Below are 22,040 nucleotides of genomic sequence, written 5' to 3'. Positions count from 1 at the left end.
GAGCTGTTTGAAAGAGAAGAAGGTACCTGAAAAGTATGTAAGATTGGCCCAGGAAGTGTCAAGACGTGAGTGAGGACTGGAATAGGCATGGCGGACAGTTTTGGAGTGTAGGTTGGGGTGCACCAGGGCTCTGTGCTGATCCCCTTCCTTTCCAACATTGTGTTTGTTGTATTGGCGGAGGATGTAAGACAGGGGACACTGTGGGACATGACGTATGCTGATGATGTGGTTTTGGTGAGTGAACCAAAGTACGAGATAGAGAGCAAACTGGACTAGTGGAAATTGGCACTGGAGAGTAGAGGAATGAAAATAAGTAGAATAAAGACAGAATATTAAATGTGTATGCAGCGCAATAATTGGCGTGATATGTCAGGAGTCCTCTGTGACAAGCGAATGCCAATGAAATTAAAAGGGAAAGTGCATAGAACAGTGGAGAGACCAGCTATGACATATGGCCTAGAAACTGTGCCAATGAAGAAGAGTAGTGAAAGAAAATTGGAAGTGGCAGAAATGAAAATGCTGAGATGGATGAGTGGAGTGACAAGAAAAGATAGGATTAAGAATGAAGTCATAAGAGGTACAGTTAAGGTAACAAGTGTGGGTAAGAAGGTGCAGGAAGCGAGACTGAGATGGTTTAGTCATGTCATGAGGAGAGAGGAAGGGAGTTGTGAAAGGCAGATAATGGACATGGAAGTGGGTGGCAGAAGGAAGAGAGGAAGACCCAGGACGAGATGGAAGGACTGTATTGTGGTGGACGGCAGGGAGAAGAACCTGGACCTTGAAGTGGCGGAGGGCAGGGTTAGATGGAGGAGACTCATCAAGAACAGCGACCCCATATAGAAACGGGATAATAATGCTGCGGAAGAAGAAGAAGATTTAATGTGTACGCAGCAAGAGCAAGATAGACGTGAAAGTATCAGCCTGGATGGTGAGGAGCTGGAGAGGGTGGATGCATTTAAATACCTGGGATCCACCATGTCAGCAGACAGTGGTGAAGAAGGAAATAATTGGAAGAATCCAAGCGGGATGGAGAAGTTGGAGAAACTTATCAGGAGTATTATGCGACAGGGAAATGCCAGTAAAATCAAAGAGGAAGGTGTACAAACTGGTGGTAAGACCAACGATAATGTACGGGGCAGAAGAAGTACCTGTGAAGAAAGTAAACAAGAGAAGGATGGAGGGAGCAGAAATGAGGATGTCGTGCTGGATGTGCGGGGTGACAAGGGAGGACAGAGTCAGCAATGCAAGGATCAGAGGAACAGTGATGGTAGTGGACTCAAAGGAGACACAAGAAGTAAGACTTAGATGGTACCGGCACGTCATGAGGAGAGATGGAGACAGTGACGAGAGGAGAGTACTGGATATGGAAGTACGAGGAAAAAGGCGAAGACCCAAGACAAGACGGAAAGATTGCATAGCAACGGATATGAGAAAAGAGGGCCTGGATCCTAACATGGCAGTGATTGAGACAGGTGGAGGCGGCTCATCAAGAACAGCGACCCCGTATAAATATGGGTTAATAAAGCTGACGAAGATATTGTAGACGGTTGTTTGGAATTCAAGTTGGTCATTTGTAGCAAGTGTTGTACTGTACAGCCATGGCTGATAGTCCATGAGCAGGTGGTGGGGGAAGTCACAGCCAATACTGTGCAGAGCATTCAAGGAAGTTGATAATCCTCACCCCTCTCAACGTGGCCGCTCTTTGGTGAGCGAGTTAACGAGTTGTTTGTAATTATATATAATGTGTTAGGTGTGGGAACCATTTATGCTGTATTGTGAAGATGAAGTTAAAATACAGTTTTGTAACAGGCTCTGGCGGAGGTATAAAAAAGGCCAACGCTCATGTGTTGGATAATTATGTAAGAGCACACAATTGACTGAACATGCATGACCTTATCGTAAATCCTGTATTGCAGCCATTATCGTTACCAACACACAAGGTGTAAAACAAAGTTTGAACCAACTGAGCAAGATTTAGCAAAACCATTAGTTCCCATTAAAACCTCCAAATCACCTAACAGTCGTTTTGAGTGCCCTTTGGTGAATTTTATCTTGACAAAGCAGTTGCCGAGGTAATGACGGTTGACAGAAATTCACTTCCTTGACTGGCCCCCTAAGGGCTGTGATATCAATCCAATAGAAAATATATGGGGCATTATGAAACATGAGTGGGAGGTTGCAGAGAAGACCAAAGCAGAGATAACCAGGCATTCCTATAATGTCTGGGAGAGTATCAGACGAACACCCGACATGTGTTCAAAGCTGGTAGACTCTTCCCTCACATCTCCAGCAGGTGATTGACGCTGAGGGGGGATGGATTAAATATTAGGAAAGGACATAACGCACCACTAGGGTAAAAGGAGAGTGTTACCTTTCCCCACGAAATAGCGCTGTTGGCCGGGATTGAACATGTGACTATACGATCACAAGGCAAGTCGTTACCTGTCTGTATCCAGATTTATGCTATACCCCATGAGGCTGGGGTGCTGCCCTATTCCCTTATCCTGCACTTATTTATCAACAATGTGTTGAATTTTACATAGGAAACTATACTATGTAATGCTTTATGACCTTAATAAAGATTACAATACCGTATATGTGACATGTTACTCACATCACCTTAATTATTGGCATCCAAATGTTTGTAAATCTAGAATGGCAAAGTTTATCGGTCAACATTACATATCCACTTTTCATGAAACCTGGATAACATTAATATGAAATCAGAAAAAAACATGAGCATAGTTGTAACACACACACACACACACACACACACACACACACACACACACATATTTCCACCTCACCATTTATACTGGAGCCGTCACATGCCGTAATATCGGCATCTTACTCATCTTACTCATTACATATCATGGGTATTCCATACATACAGCCATCTCTTGTAATTATAACATCAAATACAACGAGCCAAAACATTTGGTGATGCATTACTAGTGATTCCCAGACCTACATACAAAACTACTAACAACTCGTTCACAGAGTTGTTGAGAGATGTGTAGAACATCAACTTGTTCGAATGCTCTGCCTAGTATTGGCTGTGGCTTGCCCCACCACCTGCTCATGGACTATCAGCCATGGCTGTACCCCTTAATTAGCATTGATATGATGTACATATCACTAAAAACAATATTGTAACTGGGAAAGTGACTATACAGAACTGCAAAGCTGAGTCATCTGTTGAGCACTGAAGCGCCAATGACATATTAGTCTTACCTGCTCCCTTTGCTGGGCGGAGGCCACAGAAGAGGGACTTGAGAACTCTGTTGAGGGTGAGGGCTTGGGAGGAGAGGGTGATGGGGGAGGGCGACTGGAGCCAGGTGGTGGTGGTGGTGGTCGGGTCTGCTTGAGGCCACTGTCAACTTTTGGCCCAACATGGCGGAACAAAAGTGGTTTGTTCTTCTTGGCTGAATTCAACTGAATGTTGGCCAATTTCAACTTTTTCTGCAGGGTAAAAACAGGTGATGAGGATCAACAACTGTTGATACCCAGTTATTGCTGCCCATACTTCTCCAGACTAATAAATGCAACTTATGTTTTCCATCTTTTTAAATAAGCAACTAGATATGATGAACCTTTTGCTCTTGAGCACGGATCGGGGCCACACCCGGCCCGCTGTATTATTTCATCCAGCCTGCAGCATGGTGGCCTCGGGAAAAATTTCATGCAGTATGCAGTCAAATTTCCTTTCTTATTTGCAAATGGAATAATTTGGAACATTTGAAATCCATTCTTATAATTGGCTCCTCAAATCTGGAACCTGATTTCAATGAGATCTTAAAATAAAAAAAAAAGCAGTATCGTCCTTCACATTAATGTGGTTGCACAAATGAAGACAGGTATATTTTTGGGTTACGTTGATCAATGCCAACAAGTTTTGTTTTGAATATCTTCCATATATTTTAATAAAATTACTAGGAGAAATGACTAGGATACTAAAGCTTCTGTGGTTGTGAATACCTCCAAGTTTTGAGTCTTGAGCCGCAGGTCCCGGACGGTCTGCTGCTGTGTCTCCAAGGCCTCCTGGTACTCCATCTCTTTGATGCTGAATGATCTGCCTCCTTTTTCATCTTTCTTCTTGTCTGATATCAACTTCCGAAGTTTTGTCTGCAACCTGGGGATTACAAACCCATTTAGTATTTTACCATTATTACCAAGCCATAACATACAGTATATGCTCAAGCTTCAGTCGCTCTCCTGTAAAAACTGACCCATCAACCCCTTCAGTACAGTGACACCTATTTTGGTGTCAGGAAACCTTAGTCCAATATGTATGATGCCTATGTCAGCATCATCAAGCCTCAGTCAAATATATGTGAGGCCTATGTCAGCATCATAAAGCCTACTATAGTCAGACACAATTATGAAGTCCATCTCGATGGGCCCCAAGCCTCTCCACAGCACTGCCACATCACCCCTCGTATGTCAGCTATTCATAAGTTGAATTTGTGTATTAAATATTTGGTATACATTCAATAAGGCTAAATAGTGCTGTGAATGTGTCGCTTTTTAGCATATTAGCAATGAACTATATAAATTCCCAAACATGTGACATTGCTGCTTTCCAAAGTCATCAGCGATCAAGGACACAATGTCACTTCCTCAGCTACTCTGATGGCTGTCCTTCCTCTGAAGGCTAGGTTTGGCAGGGCTGTGGCCAGGTGACTCCCCAAATGGGCCCATTCAACCAGATTTTATACCTTAGCATGCGACTTAGCATAGAAAATTATTATCATTGCCATACAGAGCTAGAGCAGACAGCACAATGAAGTGTAGGATGAGGCTGGGGAAGAGAGAATGGAGGAAGTGACAGATATTAAACATTTTGGGGCAATTTTATGTAAGCATGGAAGTATGGAAGGCGAGGTGAGGGAAAGAACAGTGAATGGCAGACAGGTAGTAGGTGCACTGGAGAGTGGTTAAGAGAAGAATAAGTGTGAGCATGGAGGTAAAGAGGGGAGTAAGGAACAGTATTATCCTGCCAACTCTGTCAGGTGCATCAGAGATGTAGACATGGAAGGCAGCACAGAAATTAAGAATACGTGCAGTGGAAAGGAGTTATATAAGAGGTGCATGTGATGTGTCAGGATGGGATGGAGAAAGTAATGAAAGCATGTATGAGAGAGAGAGAGAGAGAGAGAGAGAGAGAGAGAGAGAGAGAGAGAGAGAGAGAGAGAGAGAGAGAGAGAGAGAGAGAGAGAGAGAGAGAGAGAGAGAGAGAGAGAGAGAGAGAGAGAGAGATTTACATAGAAAATCAGATCACACAGACCCCATGGTCCAGACTAGGTGGTCTGTCCGTGATTTTACATTAATCAGATGGCTCCAAAACATTGCTTTTCTACTCTAGTTAATATTGAGTTCAAGGAAGTGACGGTCGAGCTTGTTTTTAAAGGAGTCAATCGTGTTACACTGGACCACTGATGGTGGGAGCTTATTCCATTCTCGCATTACAACGTTGGTGAAGAAAAATTTGGTGCAGTCTGAATTTACTTGTCTACATTTGAGTTTTGTGCCATTGTTCCTCGTTCGCAAAGTGTCATCGATCATAAACAATTTTGTTCTGTCTACATTCGTGAAACCATTAAGTATTTTAAAACATTCGATCAGTTTTCCTCGGAGGCGACGTTTATCAAGAGAGAACATGTTAAGGGTGGAAAGCCTTTCTTCGTAGGATTTGTTGCGAAAGGAAGGGATCATTTTTGTTGCTCGACGCTGAACACCTTCTAGTTTAGCAATGTCCTTTGCATGGTGGGGAAACCAAAACTGTACTGCATATTCCAAGTGGGGTCTGACTAAACTATTGTAGAGCAGAAGTATTACATCTTTATTTTTTAATAAAAAGTTTCTTTTAATGAAGCCCAACATTCTGTTCGCTTTATTTGCTGCATCGATGCATTGATGTGAGAATTTGAGGTTTGATGCGATTTTAATCCCCAGGTCCTTAACGCATTGAACACTTGTGAGTTTAACGCCGCGTATTTCGTAATCGAACTTCTTATTTTTTGTTCCAACTTGAAGGACCTGGCACTTGTCTACGTTAAAGGGCATCTCCCATCTATCCGACCAAGCTGAAATTTTGTGCAAATCCTCTTGGAGGCTTTGCCTGTCTTCGTCAGTCAGAACCGAGTTACCAATCTTTGTGTCGTCTGCAAATTTACTAATGCGATTATTGAGTCCAACATCCACGTCGTTGATGTAAATAATGAAGAGCACTGGGCCAAGAACCGAGCCCTGAGGGACGCCACTAGTAACTGGCGCCCACTCTGAGTTAAATCCGTCAATCACAACTCTTTGTTGTCTGTTGCTTAACCAATTCGCGATCCATTGGTTTACTTGACCGTCAATGCCTATTTGCTTTAATTTATAAAGTAATTTATGATGTGGGACTTTATCAAACGCTTTCTGGAAATCAAGGTAGACTATGTCCACTGATTTGGTTACATCATAAATTGAGAAGAGATCGTTATAAAAGGTCAGTAGGTTTGACAGGCAGGATCTTTTGTTACGGAAGCCATGTTGTGAATCCCCAATTAATGAGAGGCTTTCGAGGTAACTCACAATTTTGTCTCTAATTATGCTCTCGAGTAGCTTACCTACAATTGAAGTTAGACTAATGGGTCGATAGTTACCTGGTATTTTTTTGTCTCCTTTCTTAAAAATCGGTGTCACGTTAGCCTTTTTCCAATCCGAAGGGACGATGCCTTGTCGCAAGGACATATTGAATACGGTAGTGAGGGAGGAGAGTATTTCGCTCTTTGTTTCTTTAAGCAGTATAGGATATACTTTGTCGGGTCCGGGACTTTTATTTGTTTTAAGTGAATGGAGAGCTTTAAGGACTTCATCAGTTGTTATTTCAAAATTAGGCAATGCATGCTTGAGATTTACAATAGTACTGGTGTTGGTGGTAGCGAGAGGAAGACTGTTACTATTAAACACCGAGGAAAAGTAATTGTTTAAGAGGATTGCAATGTGTTGGCTGTCAGTCACTAGTGCACCGTCGCTGTTTGTTAAAGGTCCAATACCTTTTTTGATCGCCTTTCTGTTGTTTATGTAACTGAAGAAAGATTTCAGATTATTTTTACAGTTGGCTGCAATATTTTCTTCATATCTATGCTTTGCCTGACCTACTAGTCTTTTTACTCGTCGCCTGGCATCATTATAAAGTGATATATATATATATATATATATATATATATATATATATATATATATATATATATATATATATATATATATATATATATATATATATATATATATATATATATATATATATATATATATATATATATATATATCAGAGAGAGAGAGAGAGAGAGGGGGGGGGGAGTGGAGATGGGCAGGGAGTGGGGTAAACAGAGGCATGCAGAGAAAGATTTTAAATATTTTTGTCAATCATTTATGTCTTATAGTGGGGAGAGCAACTTATGAGCCGTGTAATATAGTACAAATTCAGATTTGAAAGCCTTCACAAAGATATAAAGAAAAATCTTGGCAATAAAAACCTAATTTCCTTTTCTCTTCTGTTTTATATTAATCATAAATAAATATGCAATATAAATGTAGAGATATCAATAAGCTTTCAAATGATAAACAATACACTATTCATGAATGATTTTTATATAAAAAAATATCAATGTTTTATTAGTTTCAACATATAAGTTTCCCATGCGTGGGCACCCCGAATATCACACCAAGCTGCATAGCTGGCCGTTATCGCGATACTTTATTGCTGAAAACAAAATCAGGTTATCGGCCATCCGCTACTTATTTACATATATATATATATATATATATATATATATATATATATATATATATATATATATATATATATATATATATATATATATATACAGTAAAACCCCGATTATCCGAGAGCGGATTATCCGAAAAACCGGATTATCCGAAACTGATCTGGATAATGCAATTAAATTTTTTTTCTATACTAAAACGTTATAAAACATCAAAAATAAATAAAAGTAACTACATATGTACTATATTAACACATTTAAAATTGATAAGAACAGTTAAAATGAATATGCTTTCTAATCGTATTGCGAAATAGCTTGTAACGAATAGATCAATGTATTAGACAAAAACATTAAACAAACTCTCAACAACACCACGTCCTTTTCGCCCCAGCAAGGACGTAGGTGCGGCGAAACGAACAAACTACTGCGACTACTCTCACACCATACTCTCAAGACAACGACACAAACACGACTCCCTCTCCACTCCATGCCACATTCCCTTCCAACATACTGAGTTCGCGATAATATGAGTCATCATACTGTGTCTCCACCTGCACGATGCATCAAGGTCACACTTGCAAGCTTGCACAACCATTCAATCGCACTCTGCAACATTCACAATTCAGATCTGCAACGCTCACAAGTATCAACATACATTGGTCCAGACAAGGAGACACAGACAAACATACAATAAAACATTTACATCACATGTTTTAAGCGTACTACTTTGTTTAGCGTGGCGTGTGTTTGTTGGTTTCATTGTTTGCATCGTCAGTCGTGACGATCATAGCGCCACAATGCCGACGATCAAACTGGCGGCGATCAAAATGGCGGCCATAAATCCGGATTATCTGAAAATCGGCTTATCCGAAGAGGCTTCCCCTTCCATTTCGGATAATCGGGTTTTACTATATATATATATATATATATATATATATATATATATATATATATATATATATATATATATATATATATATATATATATATATATATATATATATATATATATATATATATATATATATATATATATATATATATATATATATATATATATATATATATATATATATATATATATATATATATATATATATATATATATATATATATATATATATATATCTTTGTTACTTCTGTAACCAAACTAGCGATAATCGCTACTTTTTTCCGCCACTCAGAAAAAAAACTGTCTCCTCCCTACTGCGCATGTGTGGCCCAGGCGCCCGGTGTTGTATGAAAAAACTTTGGGGTATTAAATATCTTCGGTGAAGAGATTTCATACTTGGATCATCAACATTTAAATACTAGGTTATCTTTTTATGTTAGACTCAAAAATCACTATATCAAAGAGAAAAATCATTTAACTTTGCCCAAAATATGATTATTCACTGCATGAAATTTGTGATCCCATTGTAAAGAGCACAAACAGAGACCAGCGGCTTGTGTTATCAGGAGGTGGCGTGGCACGTGGCCTCTCAGCTGCATCTCAAGTGACAGAGTGAGTGCCAGTGTTCCGATCCCCAGTGCTTCAGTGCTTCTTTACTGAAGTGACTGTTAAAGTGTTAATGATGACAAGTAAGAATAACTGAAAAAGTAGTGATGGGCCAGTTCACAAGAGACCAGTGTTTGTAAACAAAAGCGCCAGCTTTTGATGGTGGGAGCGCCAAATAACACAACACCGGTTCAGGCATCTCTAGTATTACTGTCTATATGTACGTGTCAACGTGTGGTTTTCAGGTTTTGTAAGTTTTCTAAAATACAGATAATGAAAATTTGAATTCATCTTTGTTTTTTATTTGAAATATCAATATAGTATCGTTTTCGCCTATACGACTTATCGCTAGCTAGTATTGGAATTGTGGATTTATATCGGGTATCGGTTATCGCCAATATTTGTTATCACCGATAAGGTTTTCCATTATCAGTTATCGGGTATCAGGAATAAGGTTTTCTGTTAGCATGGCCAGCTATGCAAGCTAGTAAGCAAAGCCCAGAGTGAAGGGGTTAAGATCATGGAATGTTAGACTGAGGAATTAAAAAAAAATTTAAGCACCCAGAAAAGTGTTATTTCTGTAAAAGTTGACCTCTTAAACTTGACCTTAGAATGTTTTTAAAAAGCACTCTTTTCAACACATGAATATGTAGAGTGCTGGGGGTGACGGATGGTGCAGCGAGCAACGTGCCATACACCACTACCAAATTCCCTCGGCCACCTCTCTCTCCTGGTCTGTGGGGATCTGAGAAATAGTTACATCTGGCAACTCTACTGAGAACCCTCTCAGTCCCACAAGCCTGCTGATGCCAGTGGCCTTCAGCCATACAAAAGAAAGTGATGTTTGATTGTCTTTTACCCCTCTGCCCTGTCTGTCTGCCATCCACCCCCTCACCATTCACACCCAGTACAAGTAAGGGGCCACAAAAGCTTCTCAAATAAACCTAGATTGAAGCCATATATGCGCTGATTAAAGAGAATGCAGCTGTACCATAAGGGAACCTCTTCAACTGTAGAACCTCTTTGGCCATTTTCTCTTACTATAATACTCAAAGGGATTTTTCCAGAGGGGAAGGGAAGGTGTTGGAGGGCAAAATTGTTGGAATCTGGCTAGGGGTCAAGATAGGCACATCTTCGTCAGCTCCTTTGCATATCTTATGCATAAATCCTGTATTTCTTTCATTAATATAGTAGCAAATGATCCAGGAATTATAAGAAAATTTATTGATAAAGTATGAATTAGCAAAAGTTTTTTTAAATGATTTAAAGTGTTGTTAAAGACTTTAGGGTTGTATCATGATTTTTAACCCCTTCAACACGAGGACGCGTATACTGCGTCCTTGCGTGCCCCGTACCATATCCGAGGACACGCATACTGCGTCCTGGCTCGCTTTAGCCAATACATGAGTTATTTTATCTCTATATTTATGCTTACATCTCAAAATTATCAATTAATTTATGTTTCTATATGTGCATCATTTAATTCTGCATGTTTTCATATATAATACATGATGATTATGTTGAGTTTATGGCTGAAAACTTGTTATATTCAATAGCGACAATTGAAATTTGGCGAGCGCGGCGATCCCGGATACACCGCGGGGCGATGTTTTGGGCTGGCCATAGTGAAGGGGTTAACCCTTGCCATTTTAACACATCTGCTTGATTAACTCAAGCAGGTTGTCTTTTGCTATAGCTCTGATGGGGCTCAATCACTTTTCTAACGGCTCCTTGCTTGATGGGATGGTAGCGATGGGCAGAGAAGTGGTACCAGCGGGCACGTGTGGACTCCTGGGCTGCTGCATGGAGCAGTGGAAACACTGGCCGCCAGGGATGCCAACCCTATCACTCACGCTATGTATAGTTATACCTATATATTTACCATTCAATCAAACATTTTATTTGTGATTATACATTGAAAAATAAGTATAATGACACTAATGTATGCAAAATGCTTCAATTATCAAGATTTCCATGTAGAAGTGTTTGCAGAGGCTATCAACCCAACTTGAAGAACCTCTAGTGAAGGAAGGGGTCGAGGTGAAGTTATAGTGCCCAACAGAGAGGGGAAACCTTGTATGGGAAGAGGAAGAGGAAGGTGGTGGGTGAGATGTATGGTACGGCCATAAGTCTAACAAGGTACTGGCTGCAAACACAGAACTTGATCTGAACTATGCAATGTTAGACCAGGAACATTTGTGCTTCTGGAACATGTGACCACCACCTCCACATATGCCCCAAAAGTCACTCGGAGGACTTTGAATATTATTGACAGGCAGCTAGAGGCCCAACCTGACATTACAAGCAGGAAGATTAAGATGAACCCAAGTCTGTTGTTGGGAGTGGCTGAGTGAACAGTGAGATTATTAGAAGAGGGAGATGGAGTACAGGAGTTGCAGGGCTATGCCTAAACATGGGTAACACGTGCTCACCAAGATAAAAGACTAGCTCCATATAAAGATTAGGGCCTTGATGAGTGGCCCAGGGTGTTGTGGTTCAAAGAGGCAAGATTTGAGGTGACCGCTGATCAAAGAGAAAAGGATTACCCCTGCCACGGCAATGACCTGTGCAACCCCTGCTACACAAGACATACGGTCAAACACTCTGACTGTCTCATGGTTTGGGATTGTTTTTCCGACCATGGTTTTGGTAAACTAGTCTTTTTAGCCAAGAACACTCCCATTAACCAGTACAACTATTGTGAACTTATCCTGGACAAACTTGACAACTGTATGAATGAGTGTGAAGCTGAAATTTTCATGCAGGATGGGGCAGCAACTAACACTGGAAAGTTGGTAATGAATTTTGTGTTGTGAAGCTGCTAACACCTTGGCCAGGACACTCACTGGATCTTAAACCTATTGAACACCTCTGAGCAATCATCAAGCATCAGCTACATGACCAGGACACATCTTCATGGGGCCATGCAAGAGATTTGGGACAAAATCAACTACCAAGTTCATCTATCAAGACACCTCACCATTCAAAATTGACCTCTCTTTAGGCCACTCTTCCCTACTGCCTTTGCAGACTTTTTAAAATTTATTTTTACCCTTGAGCTGCTTCATTAAAAAAAAAAGGAACATCTACAATGCCTAGCTGATCCCTTCCCAAGCAACTTCAGATGGTTAAAAAGAGGCCAGGGAAAGCAACATGTTATTAATTTTGGTGAGTTGCTGCTTTAATACCGTATTCCACCACACTAATCATTCTGCCCCCAGCCACAGCAGGTTCAGGCAGCATCAGTGCCACTCGCCACCGCCAGCACTGGACGGTAAACCATGAGAAACGGTACTTACATATACACACTCAGTTAATTTAGCTGATTACAAACCTGTCCCAGTGTATGTGCAAGCCACCGAAGAATGCATCATTAGGTTATGACTGAATATGTTCTCCTCATTTTATAATAATCAGGGAATCAAAATAATCACAAGCAAATAATGACATAATGCAGCTCATGTCCTCTAATGAGTATGCAGTGACCTGCCTGATGCTAGTGGGTTTGAGGGGCTTTTCCACATCAGGCGGGTCATTATAAACAGTGATCAAATTCATATTAAAACAATCAGCAATCATTCACAACCAACTTTTTTATCTTATCCTCTTGCCGACAGGAAAATTTCTTGAGCGTGTAAAAGTCATCCCGTAAGTTGACCAGCTTCTCTGAGAGTTCTTCCTGGCTCATGTGTCTCAGCCAGTACATCTCCTCTGGGGCTGCTGAAAAGGACACGAGGCACTGTGAGGCTGAAGCAAGTATACATGATTCCAGGATTAAAGTTACCCTCTACAGGTAGCAAAATAAATGGCAAACCTTGCATCCTGTCATTGTTCTGCTCTGGCCTCCAAATGAACAAAGTCAACCAAATAATGCAATCTCAGTAAGTAATATTCTTACATATTTTTCCATAGACATGTGGTAACAAACAAAGTAATACTGTACACATCCATACACAGGTATTAATATAACTAAGTGAAATTACATATATTCAGACATGTATTAATGAAGATTAAATGGCACTGTAAACATCCACACAGGTATTATTTTTTTCACAGAAAAAGAAGCAGCTTAAAAAAAGGAAACTGAAAAAGCCCACAATGCCGCTGCTCTCACAAAATGTTTGGTTGAAGCATTCAAGATATGAGAGGCCAAAGTCACTTGGAGAGGCATCTTGATACTCCCCTTTTAAAAGAGTTTCAGTCATAGGCAGAAGGAAATATAGAGAAAGGAAGGATGTTCTAGAGTTTACCAGTGAGAGGGATGAAGAAGTGAAGATGCTGGTTAACTCTTGCATAAGGGATTAAAAGTATAGGAATGAACTAGAGCAGAAAGTCGTATGCAGCGGGGCCGCGGGAGGGATGTAGGCATGCAGTTAGCAAGTTCAGCAGAGCAGTCAGTGTGAAAATATCATTAGAAGATAGAGAGAAGCAAATTTGGGGCAGAATTTAGGAGGTAAAAGACTGTCAGTAAGGGGAGGGGAGTTGATGAGATGAAGAACCTCTAATTCTATCCAAAAGGGCTGTGTGTGGAGTCCCCCTACACATGAGGTGCATACTCCATACAAGGGTAGAAAAGGCCCCTGTTTATGGAGTGTATCTGGAAGGGGGAAAAACTAATGGAGGCAATACAGAAAGTCTACCCTTGAGGAAGCTGATTTAGCATGAAATGAGACACCAAGCTTTTAGTTAAGAGTCAAGGACAGACCTGGACGGTGATAACCAAGATGTCACAGTGGCCCTGTGTCCTGGGGTGATGGGTTCTTCCCCACCACAGGCTCAAGGGCCAATGACAGATGAGCATCACAGCTATAGCATACGCCCTCCATTTTACCTTTACTTTTACAGACCAAGAATGTTTAGTGTAGAAAACAGGGGCAGCTGAGTGTTGTCAAAGACTCGGAGATAAGTGTTTGGAAGACTGTTGAGTTGACAGATGAAGAAATTGAGTTTTTGAGGCATTGAAGGACACCAAGTTCCTTCTGCCCCACTTAGAAATGATAGCAAAGTTTAAGCACTGCGGCGTCAATCTTTGAGTCCTGTAATTCCTGTTGGGAGGGTCTTTCGTTAAAAGACGTTGATTAATGCAAAGTAGAGTTTCAGTACAGGAGTGGATAGAACAGATTGTTATGGAAAGATCCTAATGAACAAGAGAAAGAGATTGCAAAATAGAACAAAGACCTGCAGAACACCACTGTTGATACGTTTAGGGGAGTAGTGTGGTAAAAAGTGTAGTTATTTCGGTATCCTGTCCTATCGCTCCTGTACATCCTCTGGACCCGCCGAAGAGGCGATGCTTCTGCCATTTTGCTTCAGCTCGGTGGGACGACCTGAGGATGTACTTTTCCGATTTCCCGTGGAATGATTACTGCTTCCAGGAGAGAGACCCCTCTGTGTGTGCCCAGCACATCTCAGAGGTGATTGTCTCTGGAATGGAGGCACACATTCCACGTTCTTTCTCTACTCCTCATGCTAAAAAGCCTTGGTTTAATCATACTTGTTCTCGTGCTATTAAAGATAGAGAGGCAGCTCACAAAAGGTTCCAGAGCCTTCGAACTTCCACTAACTTTGACCTTTACATTTCAGCCCGGAATCATGACAAATCTATTCTCCGACTTACCAAAACTTCTTTTATTAATAGAAATAATAGAAATTAATAGAACCTTGCTTCTTCAAATTCTTCCCGTGACTTCTGGCATCTAGCCAAAAATATCTCCTCCAATTTCACTTCTTCCTCTTTCCCTCCTCTCCTTAACCCTGACGGCAGCACTGCCGTCTCATCTGTCTCTAAGGCTGTCTGTCTCTCCTTTTCGCTCAAACTTTCTGTAAGAACTCCACCCTGGACGATTCTGGGCATATTCCTCCTACTCATCCCCCCTCTGACTCCTTTATGCCTGTTATTAAGATTCTTCCAAATGATGTTTTCTATGCCCTCTCTGGCCTCAACTCTCAGAAGGCTTATGGACCTGATGGAGTGCCTCCTATTGTCCTTAAAAACTGTGCTGACACCCTGCCTGGTCAAACTCTTTTGTCTCTGCCTGTCAACATCTATCTTTCCTTCCTGCTGGAAGTATGCCTTTTTACAGCCTGTGCCTAAGAAGGGTGACCGTTCCAATCCCTCAAACTACCGCCCTATAGCTTTACCTTCCTGTTTATCTAAAGCTTTTGAATCAATCCTTAACTGGAAGATTCAAAAGCACCTTTCCACTTCTAACCTTCTATCTGATCGCCAGTATGGATTCCGCAAGGGGCATTCAACTGGCGATCTTCTTGCTCTCTTAACTGACTCTTGGTCATCCTCTCTTAGCCGTTTTAGTGAAACTTTCTCTGTTGCGCTAGACATATCAAAAGCCTTCGATAGTGTCTGGCACCAGTCTTTGCTTTCTAAACTGCCCTCTTTCGGATTCTATCCCTCTCTCTGTTCCTTTATCCCCAGTTTCCTTTCCGGCCATTCTATCTCTGCGGTGGTAGACGGTCACTGCTCTTCCCCAAAACCTATCAACAGTGGCGTTCCACAGGGCTCTGTCCTATCACCCACTCTCTTCCTGTTATTCATCAATGATCTTCTTTCCATGACAAACTGTCCTGTCCACTCATACGCTGACGACTCCACTCTGCATTATTCAACTTCTTTCAGTAGAAGACCATCACAACAGGAAGTACACGACTCCAGACTAGAGGCTGCAGAACGCTTAACCTCAGACCTTGCTATCATTTCTGATTGGGGCAGAAGGAACCTTGTGTACTTCAATGCCTCAAAAACTCAATTTCTCCACCTATCAACTTGACACAACCTTCCAAACACCTATCCCCTATTCTTCGACAACACTCAGCTGTCACCTTCTTCAACACTAAACATCCTCGGTCTATCCTTAACTCAAAATCTCAACTGGAAACTTCATCTCTCCTCTCTTGCTAAATCAGCTTCCTCGAGGTTGGGCGTTCTGTATCGTCTCTGCCAGTTCTTCTCCCCCGCGCAGTTGCTATCCATATTACAGGGGCCTTGTTCGCCCTCGTATGGAGTATGCATCTCACGTGTCGGGGGGCTCCACTCACACAGCTCTTCTGGACAGAGTGGAGTCTAAGGCTCTTCGTCTCATCAACTCTTCTCCTCCTACTGATAGCCTTCTACCTCTTAAATTCCGCCGCTATGTTGCCTCTCTTTCTATCTTCTATTGATATTTCCACGCTGACTGCTCTTCTGAACTTACTAACTGCATGCCTCCCCCCCTCCCGCAGCCCCGCTGCACGCGACTTTCTACTCATGCTCATCCCTACACTGTCTAAACCCCTTATGCAAGAGTTAACCAGCATCTTCACTCTTTCATCCCTCATGCTGGTAAACTCTGGGACAATCTTCCTTCATCTGTATTTCCTCCTGCCTACGACTTGAACTCTTTCAAGAGGAGGGTGTCAGGACACCTCTCCTTCCGAAATTGATCTTTCTTTCGGCCACCTCTTTTAATTCTTTCTGGGGAGCAGCGACTAGAGGGCTTTTTTTATTATTGTTTTCTATTTTTGTGTGCCCTTGAGCTGCCTCCTTTGTTGTAAAAAAAAAAAAAAAGTATAAAAATATTTAAGTTTTTCATTTTTTTCCCTTCACAGCAGATTTTTCTCTCATTTCCACCGCATGTATTCATATCATCAGAGTCATGGAGTAAAATGCAGCACAGCAATCGCAAGAACATACCCTGTGAAAATGAACTACAAGAAGACCAAGACAGTATGAACAACATAACGAGAGTATGAGTGTTTTAGCATGGGTACAGCAGCAAGGGGAGTGGGTTTTGGAGTGGTTGGACCAGAGAAGTGTGGTACTCTGAGATGACCTGGACAAGTGATAAGAATGAATGAAGATGGCTTTGTGAAGAGAGTAATATATATATCAGGCCAAGAATGAGGGATAGGGTATCAGGAGGAGAACACCTGAGAAATTGACTGATAGTGGACAAGTATTGGAGAGATAGGAACCAAGGGCCTGAATGTGCTAAGAGGAAACATGGAAACATGGAAATGCAGGCAACAGAAAGCCTATTGGCTCATTACGAGGTCGCCCGCTTGGGTGATTTAATCTGCTCGACCGCCACTTGGGGCTTGGTGAGCAGATGAAAGCACCTCGATATTGAGGAGCAGATGGAAGCCCCTCGTTATTCAGTTTACTCCTGACGCAGCGAAATGACGGTCGATTCTATATTTGAAGGAGTTGATGGTATTCGCATTTACTACTTCTGAGGGAAGATTGTTCCAGTGGCGGATGACTCGGTTTGAAAAGAAACTCCTTCCAATGTCTGTGTTACATCGACTCGACTGAATGGGTAAACCGTTATTTCTAGTTCTTGAGTTGGTTTGCAGTTCAAAGAATTTGGAGTAATCGACATTATTGAACTTTTTTAGATACTTGAAGACTTGAATCATATCCCCTATCGTAGGCGTCTTTTCTCCAATGTAAAGAGATTGAGTCGCTTGAGTCGTTCCTCGTACGGTTGAGCCCTTAAGGTTGGAATCATCTTTGTGGTGCGTCGTTGAATCCTTTCCAGTAAAGCAATGTCCTTTCTGTAATTGGGAGACCAGAACTGCACTGCATACTCGAGGTGCGGTCTTACCATGGAATTATACAAGGATAGCATCACGTCTGGTGTTTTACACTCGAAGTTCCTCGCTATGAACCCGAGCATAATGTTGGCCTTGTTGTATGCTTTTTTACAGTGATTTGCGTGTTTCAGGTCACTGCTGATAGTGACTCCAAGATCCTTTTCCTCCTGCATCGCTTGCAGAGGAGTGCTAGAACAGCGAAAGTTGGAGACTTCTGCTGTGGCCACCACCTTGGGAAGCCCCTATAATGGGACAGGCCGTCAAACATAAAGATGGATACATAAAAGATTCTGCCTTCAATAATTCAAGCTGCTGTTTGGGGATTGAAATTTCCTGTTGGCATGAATTCAGACTATTGGATTCAGATTAATGGAATTTTACAGTACAGTATATGAATAGCATTGTAAATCTCCTTGGACAGGTATCAATGTAACTAAAATGGCACAATATACATTCAGATAAATATCAGTGTAGATGAATGGTAACAACACAGTAGTACAGACACAGAAGAATGACTGCACATATCCATACTTTGCTGTGGGAGGGCTGAGTGGCCATCACGAACAGGCACTTGGCACTCATCACTTGTGGACATGCTTTGCCGAATCTGAAATACACAAGAAGCTAATTCAGTACCGTGCTAGGCAACCTTACATTCCGGCATATCATTGCTTGATAATGAAATCCATTTTGATAGTCATTTTTATGAACTAAGTCCCTGAATAATGTAGTTCCCGCTAATGTCATTTCATTGTAACTTATGATATTGGTGAGAGAAAAAATATATACCCAATCCTATACATCAATCCATACAGTCCAGGGCCCACAACCATTTCCAGACCCCAGACCTTCCCATACTCAGTCTGGCAATCGCTAATATTCAGTACCTGCCTGTATTTACATGTGAATGCAAAGTCAAGGTACAGCCACTCAGCAGCACACAACATATGCCTGGTGTCCACCTGGCCACCTGGCAGGTGTTGCAGACACTGGCCAGGGTAAAGAATCTAATGTACTACAGCAGACTTTTGTTTCGATACCTGGACTTGGCCAGGCATATGCTCAGCAACCACAAGACATAGCCGGATGGATTTTTGGCCCAACATCTATTCGGCCCCAGACTTGACTGGGTATATGTCTGACAATTGCCAGACACCGTTTTTTATCTGGGAAATGCAATCTGGCCTGGTCTACTTAGGTTAAGTTGGTTTAGTTCCTAACCTTATGCACCTTTATATTTTGGTTATAGGTCATGTATTTTCACCTTGCAACTGTAATATGAAGTGAATAAGGTATTTTGAGGTGGAAAAGTGAAACTACACATGTACATACCCTATGTTTTCATATTAAAATAATAATGTTTCCTAACTAGTGGAGGAGACCAAGGGAACACTCATGTAACTCATGGCTGGGGCAAAGTGACTGATCCTGCCAAGAGTGGCTTAGAGTGGGAAGGGTAACAGTATGGAGGCTTACTCAGAGAAACTGTCAGGGGTGGAGGTGGCGGGTGAGTGCGCCCTCTGTCATATGCTCTCTATTAGTTAGTTAGTTTCTGATAAAAGCATTGCTTCACAGCTGATTCCCCAGCATTTTCTTTTTTACAGCAAAGGAAACAGCTCAAGGACAATAAAAAGGAAGCAAAAATGAAAAGAAAGCCTGCTAATCACTGCTCCTATAAAAAAGGGTTCAGAGGAGAGACCGAAAGAGAGGTCAATTCCGGGAGGAGAGGTGTCCTGACACTCCTCTTGAAAGAGTTCAAGTCGTAGGCAGGAGGAAATACACAAAGGAACACAAAGGAAGAACAAACAACAACAGACCTGCTGGTCCTTACAAGGCTGTTTGAGACAAGCTACACTAACTATCTAATCAAAGGAGGAAGATGAAGGACAGCAAAGGCGAAGGCTCCTCCCCACCCCCCCATCCCTCCAGCCAAAGCTGGCAGTAAAGGAAAAAGAACCATGCAGCATGGAAAAACTGCATGGAAATTATGTAGGAAAGGGGAAAGAACTACCATTACTGCTACCACTACCTGGGCAATAAAAGCGGACAAGGACACCAGTATTTGAAAGAACTTAACGTTATTATGACAATGAGTAATATCTTAGTTGCTGGTTGGATTCAAAATACTTTTCTAATCTATTCTTGAAGGCCGTAACTGTAGTACTATCAATGACATCACAGGGTAGAGTGTTCCAAACATTAACAACTCGATTGAAAAAGAAGTGTTTAGCTTCGTGCGACGAGAATCTTTAACCACTTATCTTCAAATTGTGATTTCTTCTTGTTCTATTTGATCGATCAATTGTAAAATAATCTTCCGCATTAATATCACTGAATCCTTTAAACATTTTAAACACTTCTATTAGATCGCCTCACATTCTTCGTTTTGATAGGCTGAATAAATTTACTTCTTTAAGCCTTTGTTCATATGATAAATTTCTCAACCTAGGAATCATCTTTGTTACTCTTCGTTGAACCCATTTCAACTTTTCTATGTCTTTTCTGTAATAGGGAGACCAAAACTGTACACAGTACTCTAGATGGGGTCGAACCAACGAATTATACAGTTTTAATATTACTTCTTCCGATTTATTATTAAAGATTCGTCCGATGAAGCCAACCAATTTGTTTGCAGTTTTAACAACCTCTGAACAATGCTGACTGGGCTTTAAATCGGATAAATACAGATGAAGGAAGATTGTTCCAGACTCCAGAGTTTACGAGCATGAGGGATATAGAGTGCAGATGCTGGTTAACTCTTGCATAAGGGATTTGGTCAGTATAGGGATGAGCTTGAGTAGAAAGTCGTGTGCAGCAGGGCTGCGGGAGGGGGGGAGGCATGCAGTTAGCAAGTTCAGAAAAGCAGTCAGCATGAAAATATCGATAGAAGATAGAAAGAGAGGTAACATGGTGGCGGAATTTAAGAGGTAAGAGATTATCAGTAAGAGGAGGGGAGTTGATGAGGCGAAGAGCCTTAGACTCTACTCTAATAAAGCAACTACATATGTCAGTGCTTTGAAAGGTTAATGCTTCTATGATAGCCACTTTGTGCAAGGTTAGTATTTACAATAAGTGTGGTATTTTGGCCTCTGAATGCAGAGCAGTACGTAAGTAATAGCTTTCAGGAATAAGGAAACTGCAAAATATTAATGTAAAAAGTTTGAGTGCAGTCTAGCACATCATATTTTGACAGTGGGGGATGGGGAGAGGCAAGTTAGATTAGCTATAGTTATTTATTTTTGAATGATTTGTTAAATTAAGTTGTTTATAATAAATACATGTGATACTCTAAAAGCTGTGCTGTTGTCATCACTGGCAGTAGAATAGGCAACAGTAACCTATACTGTATATTCCCCCTCTGAGGTGTTAAGACAGGGTTGTCATAGTTGGGTGCTAGTTCACCAAACCATCAGTCAGTGTGGGGTCATTAAGGAGGGCCTTCACAGTGTGGTGTCATCACAATCAAGGACTGTAAAAGATATGATTCATGGTGAAAGGCTGTTTAGGACACCATGGGCAGTGCTTCCACGTCTGTGGTCGGTGTTTGTTTACATATAGGGGAAGTGTCGCTGCTGCCATGGAAATGCACGCATACGCCTCTAGCAATGAAGGGGCAAACTGATGGTCAATATGGTCTACTAACCTGACCTAAGCAGACCATATAACCACACCTAAATGCTGCACTCCAGATGACAAGCTTATCCTTTATAGCCCTTGCATATTTTTGCTTTGTTTTTTCTTCCCTTTTTATATTTTTTAGGCTCTCTTGAGTATTGTGAGGCATCATTTTTTGTGCAAATTAATCACAGCAAAAATATGACCAAGTCAACTGGGTCAAGTTTGGTATTGTGCACGCACCAATATCGTGTTTCCTACTTAACCATCTGCTCTTCTGTTGTCGTATATATTTTCTGCTTACCTTTAAACCTGGAAACCATGGGACAGAGTGCAGAGATAAAAAAAAAAAAAAAAAAAAGTGAAAATAACCACAAAATGTATGTGGGAACCCATACGTCTGTGGGCAGTGTAAGCCCATGACTTACCTCCCGACCAACTCCACCGCCAGTGATAACAGTGCAGCGAGAAGCCTATCACACATATTTATCATACAAAAATGAACTTAATAAATCTAATCAAACTAAATCTAAGCTGATCTACCTATGGTAAACATCTGACATGGT

At 41.3% G+C, this 22,040-nt stretch overlaps 1 protein-coding gene across 5 annotated transcripts in view; it reads right to left on the bottom strand.

Annotated features, from left to right (window-relative positions):
• LOC127002002 (protein fantom-like) overlaps positions 1–22,040 on the bottom strand; it is a 152,831-nt gene that overhangs the window by 114,454 nt on the left and 16,337 nt on the right. For 4 of the 5 annotated variants that reach the window (XM_050867321.1, XM_050867320.1, XM_050867316.1 and 1 more), the window contains exons 2-5: positions 18,391–18,466; positions 12,861–12,990; positions 3,979–4,132; positions 3,235–3,462 (exon numbers count right to left, since the gene is read on the bottom strand). In XM_050867321.1, coding sequence (XP_050723278.1) covers positions 3,235–3,462; positions 3,979–4,132; positions 12,861–12,990; positions 18,391–18,454 — 576 coding nt within the window. In that variant the 5' untranslated portion in view covers positions 18,455–18,466. The remainder of the gene's footprint in view (positions 1–3,234; positions 3,463–3,978; positions 4,133–12,860; positions 12,991–18,390; positions 18,467–22,040) is intronic. The other variant, XM_050867319.1, reaches the window with a different exon arrangement.

This window comes from Eriocheir sinensis, chromosome 22 (assembly GCF_024679095.1).
Source record: "Eriocheir sinensis breed Jianghai 21 chromosome 22, ASM2467909v1, whole genome shotgun sequence".
NCBI lineage: Eukaryota > Metazoa > Arthropoda > Malacostraca > Decapoda > Varunidae > Eriocheir > Eriocheir sinensis.
The sequence above is the reverse complement of the archived record's forward strand: the minus strand, read 5'-3'. Positions and strand labels throughout refer to the sequence as shown.